Source organism: Pundamilia nyererei, unplaced genomic scaffold (genome assembly GCF_000239375.1).
Source record: "Pundamilia nyererei isolate P.nyererei 1_Seehausen unplaced genomic scaffold, PunNye1.0 scaffold00078, whole genome shotgun sequence".
Taxonomy (NCBI): domain Eukaryota; kingdom Metazoa; phylum Chordata; class Actinopteri; order Cichliformes; family Cichlidae; genus Pundamilia; species Pundamilia nyererei.
The window spans coordinates 2,290,266-2,310,945 of record NW_005187479.1 but is presented as its reverse complement, the minus strand read 5'-3'; the positions used below and the strand labels follow the sequence as shown (position 1 = coordinate 2,310,945).

General features: G+C 40.6%; 1 protein-coding gene across 1 annotated transcript in view; it reads left to right on the top strand.

Moving 5' to 3' along the window:
• Positions 1-20,680, top strand: part of b4galnt4a (beta-1,4-N-acetyl-galactosaminyl transferase 4a) — a 142,372-nt gene that overhangs the window by 78,743 nt on the left and 42,949 nt on the right. Inside the window, exons 3-6 of the mRNA XM_005737693.1 lie at positions 961-1,059; positions 9,042-9,137; positions 9,994-10,084; positions 13,144-13,244. Coding sequence (XP_005737750.1) covers positions 961-1,059; positions 9,042-9,137; positions 9,994-10,084; positions 13,144-13,244 — 387 coding nt within the window. The remainder of the gene's footprint in view (positions 1-960; positions 1,060-9,041; positions 9,138-9,993; positions 10,085-13,143; positions 13,245-20,680) is intronic.

The window sequence follows — 20,680 nt, the reverse complement described above, 5'->3', positions numbered from 1 at the left end:
GTGTGTGTGTGTGTGTGTGTGTCTTTTGGTACCCACAAACAGCAGGTACTTTACGCTCCTCTGGTGACAGACAGGAGGGGAGCCTGTTGTCACATTTCTTCATCATTAGTTTCCCTGCCCTCCTTCATCTCTCTCCCTTGGAAGTTAAAAAAGTAATCAAAGGCTTGGCATCTGACAGCTCTGGCTCTTTGCTTCCTCCACTCTAAGAAAAAAAAAATCTTTTTTTTTTCTCCTTCCCTGAATCTTTTGCAAACACTAGCGCCTTCTCCACAAAAGCCCCTCATTTCAGGGGTGCTGAAAACCTCTCCAGCTTTTCTCAGTGGAGGTGTGCCTCTTTTGACATTTCTGCTAAATGGAGGATGCTTTGCCACTCATTTAACAGCTCTGCGACTTTGTTCCTCCTCTGGGAGGCACACAGCCTTTTATCTCCTCATAGCTGGCTGAGAACTTGCTCTCCTCTCTGCTCTGTCCCACCCGTCACAGCGCAGCATTAGCATGTACATGCCTCTTAGCAGACCACAGAGAAAGAGCCCTGCAGTGGTCTGGCTGGAGCACGAGGCTTAGTCCCCTGGAGGAAAAATCTTGGCCGCAGGGTGAATAACTGGAGTATGTTGGACATTAGGGCTTTGGCAATTCAAAATGCTGGATTAGGCGTGAATAGTACGGAGGCATTTACACAAGGTTTTAACAGTAGGGAAATAAAGCTGTTTCCTGTTATTTCACGATGTACAGTATGTGTTTTCATTTCCTATATCAGTTATATGCAGCCTCTGGAGAGTCAGATTACCTCAGTAATCGATGGATGGATGAATGGGTGAATGGATTTGTGCTTTCATGAATGTAAGGCCTTAGTCTAACCACTGAGATCCATGACCGCCATTAGTCGACTCCTTTTATCGGTGTTGGTTTATGGTAACTGATTTTTAAAAGTGCTGTTTTTTCTTTTGTATGTTTTTCAAGGATGACGAGCCAATGACAGCAGGGGCTGACGGCAGAGATCACGCCCGTATTCGGAAGTTCCTCAGCCAGCACACCAAGAAATTACCCTGGAAACCAGAGGTAGTACAAATAATTTGCCCTCCTTTTTATTTGATGTGATTTCTCCTTTTGCACATGTCACTTATTCATCTTCAATTTAAAGCCTTTCTTGCATCTCGCAGACAGAGCTATTGTGATTCCTCGGTTGTTTTGCTGTTTGTGTAATTAATCCACTCAATTTGGCAAGGCCACTTAGTGTGAATATCTTCCTCATTTTCTATCAGTTGTCCTTTCAACTGCAGTTGGTATTTGAGGTCAAACAGAGATCCAGCCAATTTCTGGTGGCATTATTGAAACATCAAACTGCAATTTATCATTATTAGGATAAATTATTGTGTCAGGATGAAAATATTTGATCCAAAATAATGATTACATTTCAAGCCATGCATGGCTGAAGTGATGTGATTTTGCTGTCTTTTGTGTGTAGTTGACACACCTGCTGTAACAACAGGAGCAGCAGACAGGCGTATTAAGCAGTGGATTATTGATAGAGAAAGCAGCTGTGGAAGTGTAATCTGTTCAGCAGGGTTTAATTATAGCTTTGTGCATGTATGTATGTGTGTCTGTAGCCTGGGACATGTGTTGAATTAGTAATTTTCCAAGTGGGGTAAAGTTTAACTACAAAGTCTTTGCTTCAAACCAGCATGATCTTCCAGCACACAGTGGACAGTTCACGTAGGTTCTCTGCCTTTTACTCTGACTTCTCGCTGCTTCCATAAAGCTTTATGCATGTAATCTTTTGTCCAAGGCAAGATTAAAGCAGTGCTGAGTGCAGTATGGGCCTAATATTGTTATAGTAACTGCATTATTTCAGCAGACTCTCCTGAGCTGGTCTCAGGTTAGCTTATCTTTGCCGTCATGACTTCTCTCAGCAACAAAACAGCCAAACACTCTCATTTGGCTTTTAAAGCAGTCATATGTGGATGATGTCTGCTTTTCTGATTTACTATGCCCTGCAAACATCTGTTGTCTGAATAGCGAGGGGCTGCATCTAAATGTGGTGATGGTTTTGGCATAATTTAAAACGGTGCTACTTAGAAAATGAGGAGTCACATTGATATGAAACAGCCAAGCTAGGACCACAGCCAAGTAGGCAGTCTGATACTGGACCATGTAGACTAATTGCACAAATCTAAATAGATTTCAAAGGTTGATCATAGCAAGAAGCTTTATTATGTTCTGTTTTTTCCTCCTGTGCCTTGTGTTTTATCATTTTGCAGATCACAGGATATGTTTTTGCATTCACAAACATGTAAGTGATTTCATTGACCAAACATATTTTCTTATTCATGGTGTGGAATGAAAAAGCAAAGCAGCCGCAGAAGGAAAATAAATTTTGCAACATCCACACCCACAACATCTTACATTAGGCATGACTAGCGTCAAAGCTCCCTTTTAAACGTCGACATGGCATTTCTTTGACTGATTTCCAGCCTACTCTTAAAGCACCCTGTCATTTAGTATCAGTGAGTTTTCTGGAAATCCTGCATAATTCTATCAAATATTTCAAGAATTTCTTGGAAGTTCAACACTCAAAAATCCTTTCTTATCTCTGCTATGTCAGGCCTAAGCCAAGTTTGTCAGAAACCATGCAGCGCGGCAGCTCTTCCTCCGCTCTCTTCACTAGCTTTCTGTCCTAATTACCAACATTAACTTGTTTTCTTGGTGCACAGCCAAAATGGTAGAGGTCTGTGGGGCCACTGAGCTGGCACTGTCAAAGGCGTAGACTCATACTGGCAGAGGTAGAGTGGTGCCATATGCCTGCCGTCACAGACTGGCAGAGGTCACATGGACATTCAGAAGCAGTCCTAAACCACATGCACATAAATTCAGTTGCAAAATGAAAAAACAACAACAACTTAGACAGAAAAAAAGGCACTTTCATCACTTTTAATACATTTACAACTGTGTGGCTTGCAACAGGTAAACGCTGCTGACTTGATGAGGATCTTTGGCCGAGCGTGCTTGCTCATTCAAAGGTGACATTGGCACTTTAAATGCACTGACATGGGACATAGATAAGAAAGTAAATTGCCCCACTTTTTAGCAGTCAAGCACTAGCAAGACAAGAATGGATAAACAGTCATTTGCAGCAAAGCTGACATGTATCTAGGGAGAATTTGAGCTTCTTAAACAATTTTATTTAGTCACACGCAGAAAGAAAGTGATGGTAAGAAGGATTAATAGTTTGCTAAGCCATTGTAGAAGTTGATATCAGAGGAACTTTCATGTTTTTTTACATGTCACTGATATTTTAAAAGCCACAGGGAGCAGAGATTTAACTTCGTCGTATTAAAGCATTAAGCCTGGTTTCAATTCTAGTGCGCTGAGGAGGACAGGTGGAGGATGACAGTCTCCAAGTTGACTGACTGACTAAAGCGTCTGGCCTTTTGGCTCTTGGTGGAGCTGAAAGTATCTTTATGTCTGTACTTTTGGTGAAACAGATTTTGACAGCCTATTATTTACCACTCGAGGGAAGTGAGGAAGATATTGTGGCACAACACAGACACATGATTCATATGGAAGCAGTCATCACAGCTGTCTCTTCGCACAGAAACACATGGAGTGACAAGACTGCAGGACAAATCAGATCTTTGTCTGCTCTTCGATCCTCTCCTCATACCTCAGTAATATGAGGTGAAGATGCAGGAGAAGACGTCTGATATTTGTCTCCCTCTCACTATTGATTTTGTCTGTTTTTTCCTCGGTCTATTCAAAATGCCAACTGGTGAATGACTGTGATTTCTCTTATCTGCCATTTAAATGTAAGGGTTTGAGATAAGAAAAAATGCCGCTCGTTCGTCGTACCCTGTCTCATGTTCCTCAGTTTGACATATCTACTGCAGCCTATCCATCCCCCTCATGTTACATCTTTGGCATTACTGAAGATATGTAATTGTAGGACAGATGGCAGATTATACAAACCCTCATTACAGTAGTTGATGTGGCTGGGATCTAGATGATATAAACCGTGTCTTCCATTTTTTTGTTGCTCTCCCTGTGTGAAATGAGTTCTCATTATCTGTGTCCATATAGTGCTTCTTCCCCTCACTGTACCTTCGTTCTTATCCCACTTTCTTTTCTTTCCTAATTTACTAATGGAAAGAGGAAGGTGAGACAGGAGAGGGAGAGACTAAATGTTCATAGAATTATAGTGCATGTTCAATTATTCCCTATTTATTCAACACTTACATATAGTACAGTGTTGTGATGTATCAACACTGAGTTTTAATGCCTTCTGTCCTGCAAGCAAAGTGGCTTTGTATATACCCCAATCTGCCCTTGATAGGAACATCATGTCTCACTTTTCTTACCCAATAGGGATTAATAGTGTCAGTTGGTGTGAAAGCTCGTCAGTGGGTACACTGAGCAGCCATTTGTCAGTGCTTTGCTGCCAGTGGGAAGCGCAGAAGGCTGCACCAGATTTTGAGAAAGGGAGAGCCTCGCGGAGAAGAGAGATGGAAAAAAGAGAAAGTTTTATTTGTTTGCTGGGTTGATGGTTCAGCCAGATGGATGAGAGAGAGGAGATATGGTGAAAGACACGCTCGCAGAATGTATGTAGCTTTCTGGGGGAAATGTGTGGTGTGATAAGAGTAGTGTACTATACAGTATTTGATGCTTTAGATTAAATGCCCTTCTTAATCGGGTAGCTTTTCTTGTACTTTTTCTTGTTCTTTTAGTTTGCTCCTCATGTTTGACAGATGCCATAAATTACTTTGGAGAAGCATTTCCAACAAATGCAGGTCATATATGGATGTTTGGAATCATTTTTAGGGCTGGGCCACTCTAGATTATAGTTATTATTATTTGTTTGAACCACTCTGTAATACATTTACTTTAATGTTTAAAAGGGTCATTTGCTTGCTCCATCTCCTACTTAGTTTTAGCTGCCCCACTGTAAGACCCTTTGATAAACCCGATGACGGCAAGCTGTCTAGGCCCAAAGGCACCAGCACACCAACTCTTTCTCCACATCTCTATTCTCATGAGCATAACGTTACCATCTGTAGTGATTTCTCTGAGCCTTTAGCTGTTACTCTGGGATTTTTCTTCACCTCATTGAGCATTCTACATTGTGCCTTTGGTACCATCCTAGCTGGGTGCCCACTTAAGGAGAGTAATAACAGAACAAAATTGTCTCCTTTTAATTGTCCACAATTTCTAGACAATCATCAGTGTGAAGTGATTAAATATCTTAACTCTCTGATTACTTTGTAACGCTTTCCAGCTTAATGCAGTTCTCTAACATAAGTGTTTTTGCAAAGCGCTCTTTATCATCAGCAGATACTTTTGTAAGTAAGTTGAAGTCGCTCTGTGCCACACTTCTATATCTGAATGATCTATTCATTATGGTCAATTAAAGTAGATTTTGTTTGTTCATAGTTGGAACTTGATGAGGAGAAAAAGAGTTGAATATAATTGCAGATCATTGCAAAAGAGGTAATGTTGTTTTGTTTTTGGGGGTTTTTGTCACATATGGTGGGCCAGGTGTTTGCACAATATCTGGAATAGTTTGAGATTAAGCAGGGTGTGGATGAACAGGGAAGAAGAAATGAATTCAAACAAGAGAAACTAATGGACAAGATTATACCTACATTTACATTTAAGAGGATGACTGGGCACAGGTTGCGTTTAAACACAACTGACTGTTAAAACTTTAAGAATTACGGACGTATGCTTTCAGTGTATTACTGCTGTTTATATGCTATATGTTTTGCCATATTTTTCATATAATGTAGACAGTTGAAATATGTATCAGTTCATTGGTATAACATGATAGTAGAGGAGAGCAGATTTGTAGGTTGTTCATATTTACATGTTGCTTTCCGTTGAACTTACAGTCACGCGTAATAGGATAAAAGTAGAGAAATGTATCTTAAAATGAACCAAACGCAGCTTTGTCTTGAGAGCAGCGTATAAACACAAGTCGCTAATAATCGTTTTTTCTAAGAATATGAATATATTTTCTAGTGTAAACAGCAAGAAGGTCCTGAGTTCAATTCCACCATCAGGCCAGTGTCTTCCTGTGTGGAGTTTGCATGTTCTCCCTGTGTTTGCGTGGGTTCTCCCCGGGTACTCCGGCTTCCTCCCACAGTCCAAAGACATGCAGTTAGTGAGGATAGGTTAATTGGGAACTCTAAATTGCCCATAGTTGTGAGTGCAGGAGTGAATGTGAGCACGAATGGTTGTCTCTGTCTATGTGTTAGCTCTGCCACAGACTGACGACCTGTCCAGGGTGTACCCCGCCTCTCGCCCTAAGACAGCTGGGATAGGCTCCAGCACCCCCGCGACCCTGAAAAAGGATAAGCGGAAGTGGATGGATGGATAGATAGTGTATTTAGCAATTTAAGCAGAAGCCATACCTACTACTAAATATATGAAGTCTATAAGTCCCAACAAGTAGCCCAGCACATAGCCACTTTGGATTTACTTCTGATAAAATACAGATGCAGAAGAATGATTGTGATGGACAGAGGTAATTTAATATTTAGTTAGTTCAAGTAGAAGAAACAATCCTTCCTGAGAGTGCCCATGGCTGTTTACTTGATTGCTTAAAGTGTGATTTTGGATTAAACAATAACAGCTACATAAATGGAAGTAAAACAGCAAAGTAAGAAAGAGCAGCAGTCATTCTGTCTCTTCTTTAGCCAGTTACTGAATATAAATGTTAGCTATAAAAGAAAGTTAGCTGTCATCTGAAATGACACAATCTCTACATTCCTATATTATACCCATCGTGTAAAAAGCACAAAACAAGAAAAACACAGACAGGCAGTATCATTGTCAATACACCAACAAATAATGTGAGTATGATTTTATCGCTCGCTGCAGAACGAGGAACGAGAAGAGAGGCAAAAAGAAGATGGAGTGAGACAGTGTGGCGGAGTGACAGCCAACAGCTGAGCTCAGGGAAACTAAAGAATGAGAGTCGAGACACTGACAGCATTTGGCAGAACAAAGACAGAGATAGAAGGGTGGAGAGGCAGAAATGGAGAGGTCAGAGGGAAGAAGAAACAACTTTAGGGATAGTGGGACTGAAGCCTGAGAGAGGGAGGGGAGGCTGAAGCAACACTCAGAGAAAAGTGATTGAGTTTAAGTTAGAGTCGTTGGAGAAAGTTCCCTTTTCCCTGACTCCGTATCCAGCATCATGTTAAGGCCAGAGCACAGACGGAGCTCTTGCTTCCCTGTCACCCACAAAACAGAGCCAGTTATACACAAGTGGACCCCTCCCCCCCACAGTAAAAAGCCTTTACTTTACAGCCCACGGCCTCTCCAGGGCCACACAGGGATATGTTTGTGTGAATAATTAGAGACTTTTAAAGCTGTCCGCTTATTGCTATTTGACAAGGAGAGAGAGGGGGGGGGAGCAGGTCAGGCCGAAAAAGGTCTTTTAAAACCCACAGGAAATCTATTAAAAGCTTTATATAAGGCATATTTACACAGGGACTAGTCCCCATCTGCTAAATCCTTCTAACCTCACTGTGCCTCCCCATCTCTATCTGTCACTCCCCCCCCCCCCCTTTTTTTTAAACATCAGACAGTCTCATCCATTTTCTTCATTCATTTCTTTTTTCAGATTTAAATCTGTCAGCCTTTCAACGGTCTCTTTCTGCTTTAATTTCAAAAGGAACATTTACCAAAAAATAAATAAATAAAAATATGTGAGCTTAAATCAGGCGTCCCACTGTTTGGGAATGACATGTTTTCAAAACAAAGTCATCCCATGGTTTATTCATGGACTGTAATTGCCATGTTGCTGTCATTGTCCTGGACGTTTAGTTGACCATGCAGAGTGTGGAGAGAAACGGGGACCACGCAGGTCATGCCATCTGTTCGAATACCTGTGTCATACTGAAGGAGCACAACACCCTCCATCAACATGTTTGTCCTTTAGAGTAGCAGTCAGAGAGACATTTGCTCACCTTCCATATCCCATTCCTCTAATCTCTCTAATGAGAGGATTGTGTTTTATTTACATGAGGTCACTGCCATTCCTCTAGTTTCTTGATTTGACAGCTCACTTCTTGTTGACTACACAGCCAGCATCTACTCTACGCACAAAAAGGTTACCTTTAACGAATGAAATGGGGCCAAAGTATTGAAGCATCTTTCCCTTTGATCCAACCGGGGGAACCTCGCTGTGCCGTTTTTCATAGTCAATTGGAGAGAGTCAGCTTGCTGCTCAAGTACTCTGTGATGTTGTAAATATCTGTGGCAGCATTACAGTGGCAACCTGCTGAGACTGCTGTCACACGTTGAAAGGATACCATATGTGTGTACAGTATGTGGTATAGTATATTGGTACAGTTCGAGACCATCAAGTATAAACATTTTTTTCCACTGTGCTCCTAGAGCTTGACGTTAAACTGAGTTGAGGTTATGTGCTAATGTGCAACAGCGCATCAGAGTGTGTAGTGAAGATATTAAGAATTACACTCTTCATTGTTTCACTCTGTAGAGTTTTTCTCTCTTTTCAAACATTGCGTGACCCAAAGCACATAATTTCCATAGCACTGTAAGTTTGACACACAAGTCCATGGAGAGTCATCCCCACTCCAATACGAGCAGACTTGTGTGTGTGTGTGATGAACGAGAGAGAGTGCACGAGAGAGGAGACTGTGCCCCAAAGCAGACTGGTTTCACCATCTGTCCTTGCTGTGTCCTGTGATTTCCCTGTGTAATTCAGACAAATGTCATACTATGGGCAGGGGATGAGCTTTGACAAACTGCTCCAGACATTCTCAGTTCACACTCCCCCGATACTCCTGTTGAGTTCTTCTGTTATTCACAACATTTCTAACCTCACTCCGCAGTCGCGTGTTTCAAAGAGATTTGATTTTTCCTGCAACATGGAGGAAATTGCACATATTCCAGCTCGTTCTAGGCAGGATGGCAGCTCTGAAGCACTGAAGCGTATCTCCTGTTTAACAGCACGTATGATGCCGCTGTTAGTGTGTGCATTGACCTGTGTCCTCTGTGCGTGTGTGATTGTGTGTTGACAGTATAAGGGCCAGGCTAACCTTCACGTGTTTGAGGACTGGTGCGGCTCCTCTGTAGCCCAGCTGAGAAAGAACTTGCACTTCCCTCTCTATCCTCATGTAAGTACAGCAGTGCGTATTTTCATGCATTAACACTAAAGGCACATAGTATTGACTGGTTGTGCATGCCTGTCAGTCTCCCTGCTCGCACAAGTCACATATGCAGCTAGCTGTGTCTGTGTCATATTTACCAGCAGAATTTTTATTCATTTATTTATTTTGGAAAATGGCTCTTAGTCTCAGACAGCAGGCTTTTCATTTGTACCTATTGATTTGCTGACTGAAATTGACAACTGCCACAAGCACATTTCATCAGCTGCTCCTAGCTGAGGTGTTTGGTGCATGTGCAAATCAACCTGTGAAACAGTGAATCATCATTGTCATAAAATCAGTAGCTTTTAGCAGTGGAGCGCGCCTCACTGGTAGCTGAAATCACTGTGTTTTACATCCTTCTGAGCCGTCTGCAAAGGCTCAGCAACATTAATCTGATAATATCATTCTAAATAATTAATTACTAACCTATTTAGTTTAACAGCATCACTGGCAAAACTTACAGCAGTTTCAGATGTCTCAAAAAGATCAAAAATGGCAAAAACAATGGCCACATGCATAAATTGTATGATGGGACTGATACTGTATAGCAACAATTTCCAGGTAAAAAGCTAGCATGCTCACTATGATATGTGAGCATGCTAGCTTTATGTTTAATTAAAGCAGGCTCTTTTATTACACTATCTCGTCTGTTAGTCTTCATTGTCCTTATATCAAGTGGCAGACTTGAACAAGTGGGTCAGAGGTTTGCTTTATGCTTCATTGTGTGTTTTTGAACTGAATGTTTCACTGTGACTTAACATGAGATAGTGTTTAACTTGCTGCTATTAAAGTTGCAATATTTTTCCCCTCTTTCTTACTACAGGCCAGGACAACAGTGAAGAAACTGGCAGTGGCTCCAAAGTGGAAGAACTATGGCTTGAGAATATTTGGCTACCTTCACCCTTACAGAGATGGTAACTAGCTTTTTCTATTAGTAAGTCACCAATCTGAGGAAGCATTTGCACATTTGAAAGAGTAGACATTTTCCACAGCCCTCTTAATCCAAGCACTTCGGAGCCACTAATGTAGTGGATATTCACATTTTTATTAGGGCTGAATGCCAGAAGTCTCACAGCTAAATCTCATTGCAGTTCCCTCATGGCCTTACCCTCAAGCCCAGTTGCTATGGGAACTGAAAGCTCTAATGCCCAAGTGCCCTTACACAAATTGCAGAATATGAAGTTATTAATTAGATTACCATTCATTTCAGCCCCTCATGTAGCTTTCACTTGGGGTATCACTCTCTGTTGCTGATGGCTTAAAGGTCATATTATCTTCTCGGTGACAGCCTGCACGTCGTTTCTCAATTATGTTTTGCAACCAAATTTAAAATATGAATAATGTGGCAATTTAACATGTAGTTTGAGAATTCCTAAATATTGCAATAGTGTAGTAACAAATTAGTTTTATTATAGTGAACACTACCACCTGAAAAATATTAGAATGTCTCACCGTACTGACCTGGGTTTGCAGCAACCCCAAAATGGGAAGCTCTATTCAGAAACAGCTGATCACACAGTTAAGTCAACTCTGAGGTTAGTGCATATGTGGTGAATAAAAAAGGGCAGTATCAGTCGAGCACCAATATCACAATTCGCCGTGACAATAACTAAATAACTAAATAAAGAGCAAAGCCTGGGTTTTTAATCCACTGGAGATCGAAAAGTTAACGGGTGCCGTTCTACAATTATCTTCAAGAATCCAGCAGCGGCAGTAGCGAAAGAGTCTGTGCTCAAGAGGAGAAAAGAGTCGATACATTAGCACTATTACAAATTCAAATTTTATTTGTCACGTACACAGTCATACACAGTACGATATGTAGTGAAATGCTTGGACAACTGCTCGTGACCTAAAGAAAACAAAAAAGGAAAAGGCTATGAATAAGATAGGAAATAAATATGAAAAATTAAAAAGGGTCAATTTAACTAGGAAGGAATAAAATATAAATGAAGGTTAAAAATGAAATAACTGTACAACACAAATTAGAATGAAGGGTAAATTTAACTGGGAAAGAATAAGATAAAATATATAAATTAAAGTTGAATTAAAGTTACATTTCATTCTGTGTTCACGAGTGTTCATCATTCATCATTTTACACGGCAGACTTGATTTCCCAAATGTGAAAAAGAAAGCGTGCTCTTTGTTTTTAATTCTGTCGTTTTATGAAATGAATAATGAAACGAAGAGTCTGCTTGACAGTTTCTAAAAGTATTTGAATACAACCTCGGATAAGCTGTAACACACGGCATATTACACTGTGTCAAAGGCTAGGCAGAGTGTAACTGAACAGCTTCCAGAACCACCTTTAACAGCAACGACATGAAGTAATTATTTATCAGATGCTCACATTGGTGTGGAGGAATTTAGGCCCACTCTTATTTACAGTGTTTATTTGGGTTTCCAGGCACTGATTTATGCACAGCTCTCTTAAGATCCTGCCACAGCATTTGAGTCAGGTTGAGGTCTGAACTTTGACTGAGTCAGTGCAACACCTTGATCCTTTTCTTTTCTGCCATTCAGTTTTAGATTTGCTGCTGTGCCAATGTCCCAATGTCAGCCAAACTTTAGCTGTACCCTCGCCATTCCTCTGCTCCCCACTTAGTATGCTATGTTCATGCTGATATGCTGTACGCTTTGGTTGTCACCAAATGTAGTGCTGCGCATTATGGCCAAACAATTTCACTCTGGTCTTGTCTGTCCAAGGACTTCAGAAGCTTTGTGGTTTGTTCAGGTGCAATTTTGCAATTTCTATGACTATTATATGATTTGACCTTAGGGTGAATTTTCTGAGGTGTCCACTCTTGGGAAGATTGGCAGCTGGCTTGAACGCTGTCCACATGTGAATAATGTTTTTCACTTCAGAATGATGGACTTTAAATTGTTTGGAAATGGCCTTATAACCCTTCCCAGATTGATGGGTACTAACAATTGCTTCTCTAAAATCATTGCCGAAGTGGCATTGAGTCTTTGGAGTGTGTTAACACACACAATAGCGCTCCAGACCAGAAAAACACAAACAAAAAGACACCAAACCAAAACTTCTGCTTTTATAAGGATGGCCACACTTGATCAGTTAATCAAGGGCTTTTGATTAGCAGCACATGGCAGCTATCCCGCTCTTAATCACTGTGGAAATAGTAAGATTATACCTTGTTTTTTCTAATAGCAATGCTGCATTTTAGCTTATTTTAGTTCGATAAATAATAGTCAGTGCAGCAACATTATTAGAAATCTGTATTCACTGGGGTGCGTTGAGCAGTCGACCACATGCCATATGGCTGAGAGCGGCCAGCCCGGGTTTGAGACTGACCCGCGGCCCTTTGTCTTCCCCTTCTCTTTCTGCCCCTGCTTTCACTGTGTCTATCAAATGAAGGTGGAAAAGAACAAAAAAAAAAAGAAATCTGTATTCACAGGTATGTCCACCTGTGTTACGCTTTTTTATATACAATAGTATATATGAATTTGCATGCCAATCCACAAGAAGAAATGAAAGATAATCTGACGGTGTGGATAGCGATTTTATTCTGCTCTTAGGATGACTCCACATTTGAAAACTAAGATCACTGTCTCTCAGATCACTGATTACCCATGAACGTGTAAACATTTATGAGGAAAGATGACAAATAAATACAATTTGTCACTATCCTGAGATTACTTATAAACTGAATGACAATGTTTGTGAGCTCCACTTACTGCACCCCATGTTCTCACTGTTTTGCGTCTGTGCTCAAGTGTTTATTTCCATTCATATAGTTGTTACATACAGATTAGAAATTCATGTGAGGAAAATCTTCATATCACCGTAACCATGCATGTCATCCATGACTACTGCTCTCGGCAGGGCACCACAATTTTGGTGCGTTTTCTTTTTCACATTTCTTATGAAATTCTGCTCTTCGTGATTATACTCTCTTAGATCATACATATCTACTTCCACTGACACACACTTTGATCATATTTTCTCCCTTCCAGGTGATTTCCAGTTCTCAGTATCATCAGACGATAACTCTGAGTTCTGGCTGAGCCCTGATGAGACTCCTCTTAATGCCAGACTGCTGGTCTATGTAGGACAGGTAAGCAACAAACTGTGTTACACTTCTGAATATTATCTGAAACACACAGAGGGTCACTCCAGTTAAAATCAGCAGGGTCCCTATATTCTTTATAGTTTACGATTCAAAGGAAAGCCATTTAGTACAACCCATTTTTCAGTACTCTCCTGTTTTTAAATGGCATTGCTTAGCAACAAGCTGTTACTGTAGGAAGAGCCTGAATCTTCTGGGGCCTAAATTCAACCTCTTAATGTCATGACCTAAATAGTAAAACACTTAGTATAATATATACCTCTAGGGAAGTTCATCCATAGTACAGTTTGCGCAGGGAAGCCAAACCTTAATCATTAGACTACATAGTGACTTTATTATCTGATAGGATATTCAGGTGACGGTGACTCATATCTCTAAATGGCTTCTAATGGATTTTATTTCTCTCATATATGGCTATGCACACTATGACAGATCAGGCAAGTATAACTATGATTAACTGCAATTCTTGTGGAATCATAGTTACTGTTGAAACTTTAAAGGGTCAAAGCTATTACTCTGAAATGATGCCATCTAAAATCGTTGCTGAGATGTGACTAAGAGCATCCAGCTCTGACCACACCTCAACATAAGCCTTTAATTCTGCCAGAGTTCAGTGATACAGCAACAGCAGGGACAATGAGCGATTTGACCTTGTTCGTCTTTAGTAATCACCCGCTCCCCTCATGTCACCATCCTAACACCGAGGCTATCACTCACCTCCCCAACACACGCCTCAAAATACAGTAGACTTAAATCCTCCTGTAGAACATCCTGTGAAAAATCGTTTTCCTTTCCCATCTATCCTTGAAGTACCCTCTGCCCGCAATTGAATAAAAGTCAAGCTGTGCTGCTGCCACTGCCTCTGCTAATAAAGTTTTCTCTGCGAAACCCTCTGAAAGATTTAAGAAGGGAAAGATGCACGAGGTTGCACAATATTTGAACTGCACCATATGAGTGCTCTCAGCAAATATGTGTTAAGAGCAAAGGTCCAGCGATGGTGCCATCTGTATTCCAACAGGATGCGAGATGTCACCAGGTTCCATGGGAGCTGAGATTAATTGGCTGCTAGAGAATATTGATGTGACATTTAGCAGTGGAGAAATATCATCTAGGTAATGGCAGAGGAGCAGCATTATGGCTAAGGATCATTCATCCTGCCACCGGCTGACAGACAGGTCTCACTGCCTTCCCAGTCTCGAGAGGCACTTTGTGTTTCACGGATAAAAATCTAAATCGTTGCTCCGTTCAAACCATCTGCATGAGCTTAGGTGGAAAAAGAGTTTATTTAGATTTTCTCTTACTGTAAGTTTTTTTTTTTTTGAAAGAGGATTTTGAAGTAGTCAGATTTTCCCCAACTTTTAAGAGTTTGTGTTTCATATAGCACAAACACTTTACACCCTGAGGAGACATGCGCTGCTCTTCTTTGCTTGCTACAAAGCCTGCCCTTAAGACTTGTAAGAGCTCTAATACAGCGGTCCCCAACTCCCGGGCCACGGACCAGTACCGGTCCGTGAGTCATTTGGTACCGGGCCGCGAGAGTGAGACTCGGGTGTGAAATGTATGGTTTTCAGGGTTTTTAGCGTTATTTTGTTATCGTTTTTTTTTGTTGACTCGGTTTTCCTGGGTCTTTTCACGTGTGTTATGAATAAATCTTCTTTTTTTCGGTACAGGTACTAGTTTCATTTTGTTGTATTTATCCGCGACACCTTAAAGGCCGGTCCATGAAAATATTGTCGGGCACAAACCGGTCCGTGGCGCAAAAAAGGTTGGGGGCCGCTGCTCTAATACACAATTAATTTATGTTTTTTTTTAAAGTTATTTCAAACCAGATAATAATAAAATAACTCAATTTTAGCTTGTTTTTTGTTTTCTGAAGATTAAATAAAAATTAAAGGCAGGGGTTATTCTTCAGCCACTTCTGTGTTCTGTGTGTTACATTTACGACCGTGAAAAAAGGTTATTTTTCTAATCTTCCTGTGCATGCGAAGGACATTACACTGAATTCTAAATTCACCCATTCACTCAAATAGCATACACAGTATACTACAGTTTTATTCTGTTCATACCACATTTTTCCAATCCCAAATACACACACCGTTGGACACACCAGGGCACTTTTTCTCCTTTTTTTTGTGGAGTTGTATCTTGCCCAGAGATTGGAGGAACCCCAATAACCCCAGTTAGCATTCCCTGTAAACCTCTGTCCAAATGGATTGCACACCAGTAAAAAAAAAAGCCACTGACTGACAGACAAGTGTGTGAGGGATCCAGCAAGCCCAGATCTTTTTTATTTGAATAAGCTTCCTAGTTTGCGCTGTTTGAGGCTAGTGCTTTCAAATGAAAACGCCAATGACTAGCAAATATATCTTTAAAAGTATAACTCAAATGTGCTCCCATGAGGCATTTAACAGTGATGTGATGAAAAATAGAGCTGAAGTGTTTCTGTGCTGTTTCCATGGTGACCCCTGTCAGTATTTTCTTGTCTTCCAAATATTACAGCAAAGAAGATAATGATTTAATCTCGAGATGTGTATTTCTGTTATTCTCAAACATGTATAAAACATTCAAAAGGTAAGCTTGAGTCCTAGTTCCTGTGTAGGTCATCCCAAATCCACACAAATGCATACGGTACCAGTGAATCTCCAAAAAATTAGAATATTCTGACTTAGTTTTTCATAATGTAACTCAACTTTTGTATTAATCACACATCTAAACATGATTGTAATATTTCCATGATTTAAAAAAGCATTTACAATACAGAAATCTCCAGCTTCTAAAAAGTGTGTTCATTTATACACTCAGTACCTGGCTGGGGTTGCTTTACCACAAATTACTGCATCAGTACAGTGTAGCATGGAAGCGATTAGTTTGCGGTCCTGCTGAGGTGTTACTGAAGCTCAGGTTGCTTTGATGACAGCAGCTCGTTTGTATTTTTGGGTCGGCTTCTCATCTTCCTCTTGAAACAAACCAGAGATTCTCTGTGGGTTTCAGGTCAGGTGAGTCAGCTGCCCCATCAACCATCATAATAACGCATTCAGCAAATCATTATATAGGAGTTTTGGCACTGTGGGCAGAATCCTGCTGGAAAAGGAAATTGGCATTTCCACGAAGCTTGTTAGCAGATGGAAGGAAGTGCTCTAAAATCTTCTGATAGATAGCTGCGTGCAGATGACACGGCACTCCAAATCATCACAGACTGCAGAAACTTCACACTGGACATAAAAGACCTTGGATTCTGTCTCCATTATTCCTCCAGACGCTAAGATGTTTATTTCCAAATAAAATGAAAAAAATTGCTTTCATATGTGGATCACAGGACTGTCCTGTTCTTTTTCTCCTTAGCCCAGATAAGAATGCTTCTGACATCTCTGGATCAGAAGTAGCTTGATATTAAGAATGCAACAGTTTTATCCTGTTCCTGAAGATTTGTGTGACGGTGGCTCTTATTGCACCGTCACCAGCCTCAGTCCAATCCTTCTGAATTTTCCCAGGTTGCTCAAATAGACTTCTCTTAACAATCATGTCAAGGCAGTGGTCATCCCCGTTGCTTGTGCACCTTTTCCAGAAACACTTTCCCCTACCTGTCATCTTAGCATTAACATGCTTTCATACAGCACTTTGTGAACAGCTGGCCTTTTCCCCAGTAGACCTTGGCAATGTTTGTTATCTGGACTGTCAAGTCTGTCAGTTTTGGCCTTGATCGTATTTACCTGTTCTGAACTAGACCAACACATACACAGTATTTGTATTGTTTGAGTGGTAATTTACTCAAACTCAAAATAAAATATTCTAATCATTTAAAATACTGCACACTAAATACTATCAGCCAACAATCATCCAACTGAAAACATAAAAACAGAAATATTTCACTTTATGACTTTATCAATATAGAATATTAAAAAAAAGAACCTTTAAAATATTCCTATTTTTAGGTGCTCTACTTAAAAACGAAATATATACGAACCCAAGTGAGAGAACAAAATCGACCTTGCGTCATGCTTGGTTCTGCTGCTCGGTCCCTTACATGTACCAGCTCCCTCTTCTCAATTTGTTGAAGTGCGATTGGTTGGGTACACTATTCTTATTAGAACACTTTCCATGTTCCTGCTGGGACATTATCTGTACGCATACGAATGAACTTAATGTGAATGAGGATTATCCATTGTCCCGCCTTGCCGTTAATCATATTTTTGCCTACAGCTAATCTGTAATGAGATTTTCCTTCAATCAGAATGTCCAGACAGCTCCCGCAGAGCTTCCCACAGAACCAGCCCAGTCTTGTCTGATATTAAAAGGCCCTTATGAGCAGGAAACGGCACATGTGTGCGAGGCTGTACGTGCGCTAATGCCTTAGTGTAGTTCATGTCTGGTTGCACAGACACTTGGCGCAAATGGCAAATCAGCCACAATGTTTAAAACACCTATGTTATATTGTGTTGATCCCCCTTCCACAATGGGGCGCGATGTTGGCCCACCATAGATCTGGCTGCTTGCTGTTTATCTGCAGGATGTTCAATCGGATTGAGATTTGAGGAGTTAGAATTTTTGTGTTGTTTCTCGAGCCATTCCTGAGCAGTTTTTTTCCAGCTTTTGAGATGAAAGGTGGATGCTATGACGTCTAATCTGTCTGGTTCAAAAAGCAGATACAAAAATACACAGGCGTACGAGAAACTGGGTCAGGGAACTGCGATCAATATGGGACTCAACAGCACCAGTAGCTTCTCATTCCCTGACAGACAAGACATTGTCACTGTTGTAGGAGCATGCACCAATTCACAACTTTGCCCCACTCTACAAAAAACCAAGAAACTCAATTTGTAGAACAGCTGATAAGCAGATAAGATTTAAAAGTTTTTTCTTTTTTCTACCACCTGGCCGTATCGATTGTAAGGAGGGATGGAATTAAGTCAGCTTCTTTGACTTAAAATCATATAAAATCTCACCTAATCATATAAACGTTTAAAATAAAAGATGTTTGACGTGTACTTAGCTGGGGCTGTTTCTGCACTGTCAGTGGCACAGCTTACTGGAACACCTAAATTGGAACAATGCCATCATTAATTTTACTAACATTTGTGGTTTTCCTGCCACAGTGAATAAAAATGTCTGCAACAACAGTGGTTAATGAGTTTCAAATGCCCATCGTTTTACCAGGTAAAAGCACCTGATCAAAGACAATTCAATTCAATTCAATTCAATTTTATTTATATAGCGCCAAATCACAACATAAGTCGCCTCAAGGCGCTTCATTGACACTGAATAGGATTTTGGATTAAAAGCGACAACGCGCATATGATACATTTTATTCTTTAGCCTTGTAGAAAAAGCATTTTGACAGGGAAGAAAATAGATACAGCCAGGTTTCAAATTTTAACATTGCTTGAGACGGGCAATCTATCACAGTACACAGCACGTCTGTGTCTGCTATTATTCGTGTTATAGTTAGATACATGTGTGCATACAAGCCCATCCGAATGAAAACTGGTAAATTCAAATTCAAATTTTAAAGCAACCAACTTCATGCTTAATGATACCAAAATGTTAGGTGTGGCTGTGTGCAGGCAGGAATAGGACCCAAAGTGCAGACTCCGGAGACAGAACTTAAACAAAAACAGCTTTAATGCTGAACGCAAACATGACATAACTGGGAAAAACTCAAAATAAACTTACACCGGTGGACAGGCAAAACACACAGCAAAGTAAACGGTAGATCGCGACACAGACACCAAGAAACACAGGGCTCAAATACACAGAGGGAGCAATCAGGGAATGGGTAACAGGAGGGAAACACAGCTGGGGCAAATCAGGCCTAACGAGACAAGGGGGAAGCAAAACCAGACACATTAACATCAGACATGGACTTTCAAAGTAAAACAGGAAACATAACACAGACTCACGGGCAGGCACTATAACAAAGGGAACAGAGACGTGGGAACAGGGCAGACACAAACACTGACTGAACACGGGGATATAGGAACTTAAGATACACATAGACGCAAACTAGACAAGGGGATGCAGGTGATAGGGGAGACAGAGCAACTAAAGAAGACAGAGACATAAGCCATTAGATAGAACTCAAAGAAACCAAAAACTAGACAGTATAAATAATATAAACTCAAAAGCCCTGGGTCGACGACCCAGGCATCCTAACACCAAAATATGTAAACAAAAACTTTCATGGTCTTTGGCTCCAAGTGCACCTGTTTCTTTTTATTGCAAATGGTGCAATTAAGAAATTCTGCAGCTCTAACCATTAAAAAAACAAAATCTATACTTTAATGTTGTTGTTTTTTTTTATAGCCCTACAATGGATCGGTGACCCTCTCGTCGGCTGGAATAGGGTCCAGCACAACTATGACAGCACAGATGGGCTGTACTGAATCTAAGTTTACCTGATTTTCCCTTCAATATCATCTTCTTCCGTGTCTATGAATTGCTTTAAGGGCTACTGCTCCGTTTAAATTTTTCCCAAGAAATCCTGTGACCACTTGCCTATGCTCTGTAATTTCATTATGAACCTCACACTTGAGCAGAGAACAACTTCTCTGTCAAACTGACCTGTTGAGGGCTTTCATTCATCATGACAGCTGAAACTGCTATCTCTCAGCTGCTGGGTTTACAGTTTGCATGAAGGGTATGCAATAACTAAACTCAAAGATGGTATATCAGGTTAGAAGCGTGACCACAAGTATGCTCGTCCTTTTTCACCCCCCTGGATCAGATGGATCAGATGAGGGTTATGAGGGAGAACAGCCTCTCCATCGTCACTAAACTGCTGGCCAAATGTGTTTCTGTGGTGTTCTCATGTTCTCTAAAATTAACTATAATGGTCACTACCTTGAAACTCTGGAGCAGATCCAGGGGGCATCTCAAAAGCAAAACATATAAGTGGTCAAATGCAGCTTTCACAGCAGCCAAGAACAGCAGCATTGCTGGAAGTTCTCCAGAGGTGAGCAGGGAGACGAGCTGGAAAAGAAGATTGATCCAATTTAAATAGGGTAGGTTTTTCTTATTACAGGTAGAATTGTAAATGTTTTTGTTTTTATTTCATCTTGATTCAACCAGCTGGCAAAACGTGAGGCTTGAACTTCTTCACCATCAGTGTGGTTCAGTATTGAAGCATTTTCAAAAGTCTTCTACATTTTCTGCTATGTAATAGCTTTTTTCATTCACACTATGAATTAATGACTTTAATGATGACGGCCACTGAACTGAGAGTCCTAAATGGAATGTGGCTATAATTAATATTAGTTAGAACTATGCTTTCCTGTTGTGACGCTTCGCAGCATGCCAAAATGTCTGTAGTGTGTGCAAACAGACTGATTAGTGATAGGCAAGAAATTGCTCAAGCTGAGTGTGAGAGAGGAATGATGCCTGAGCAGTAACAGGATAAAGCTAAATCCCCTGTTAATAACCATAGGTGC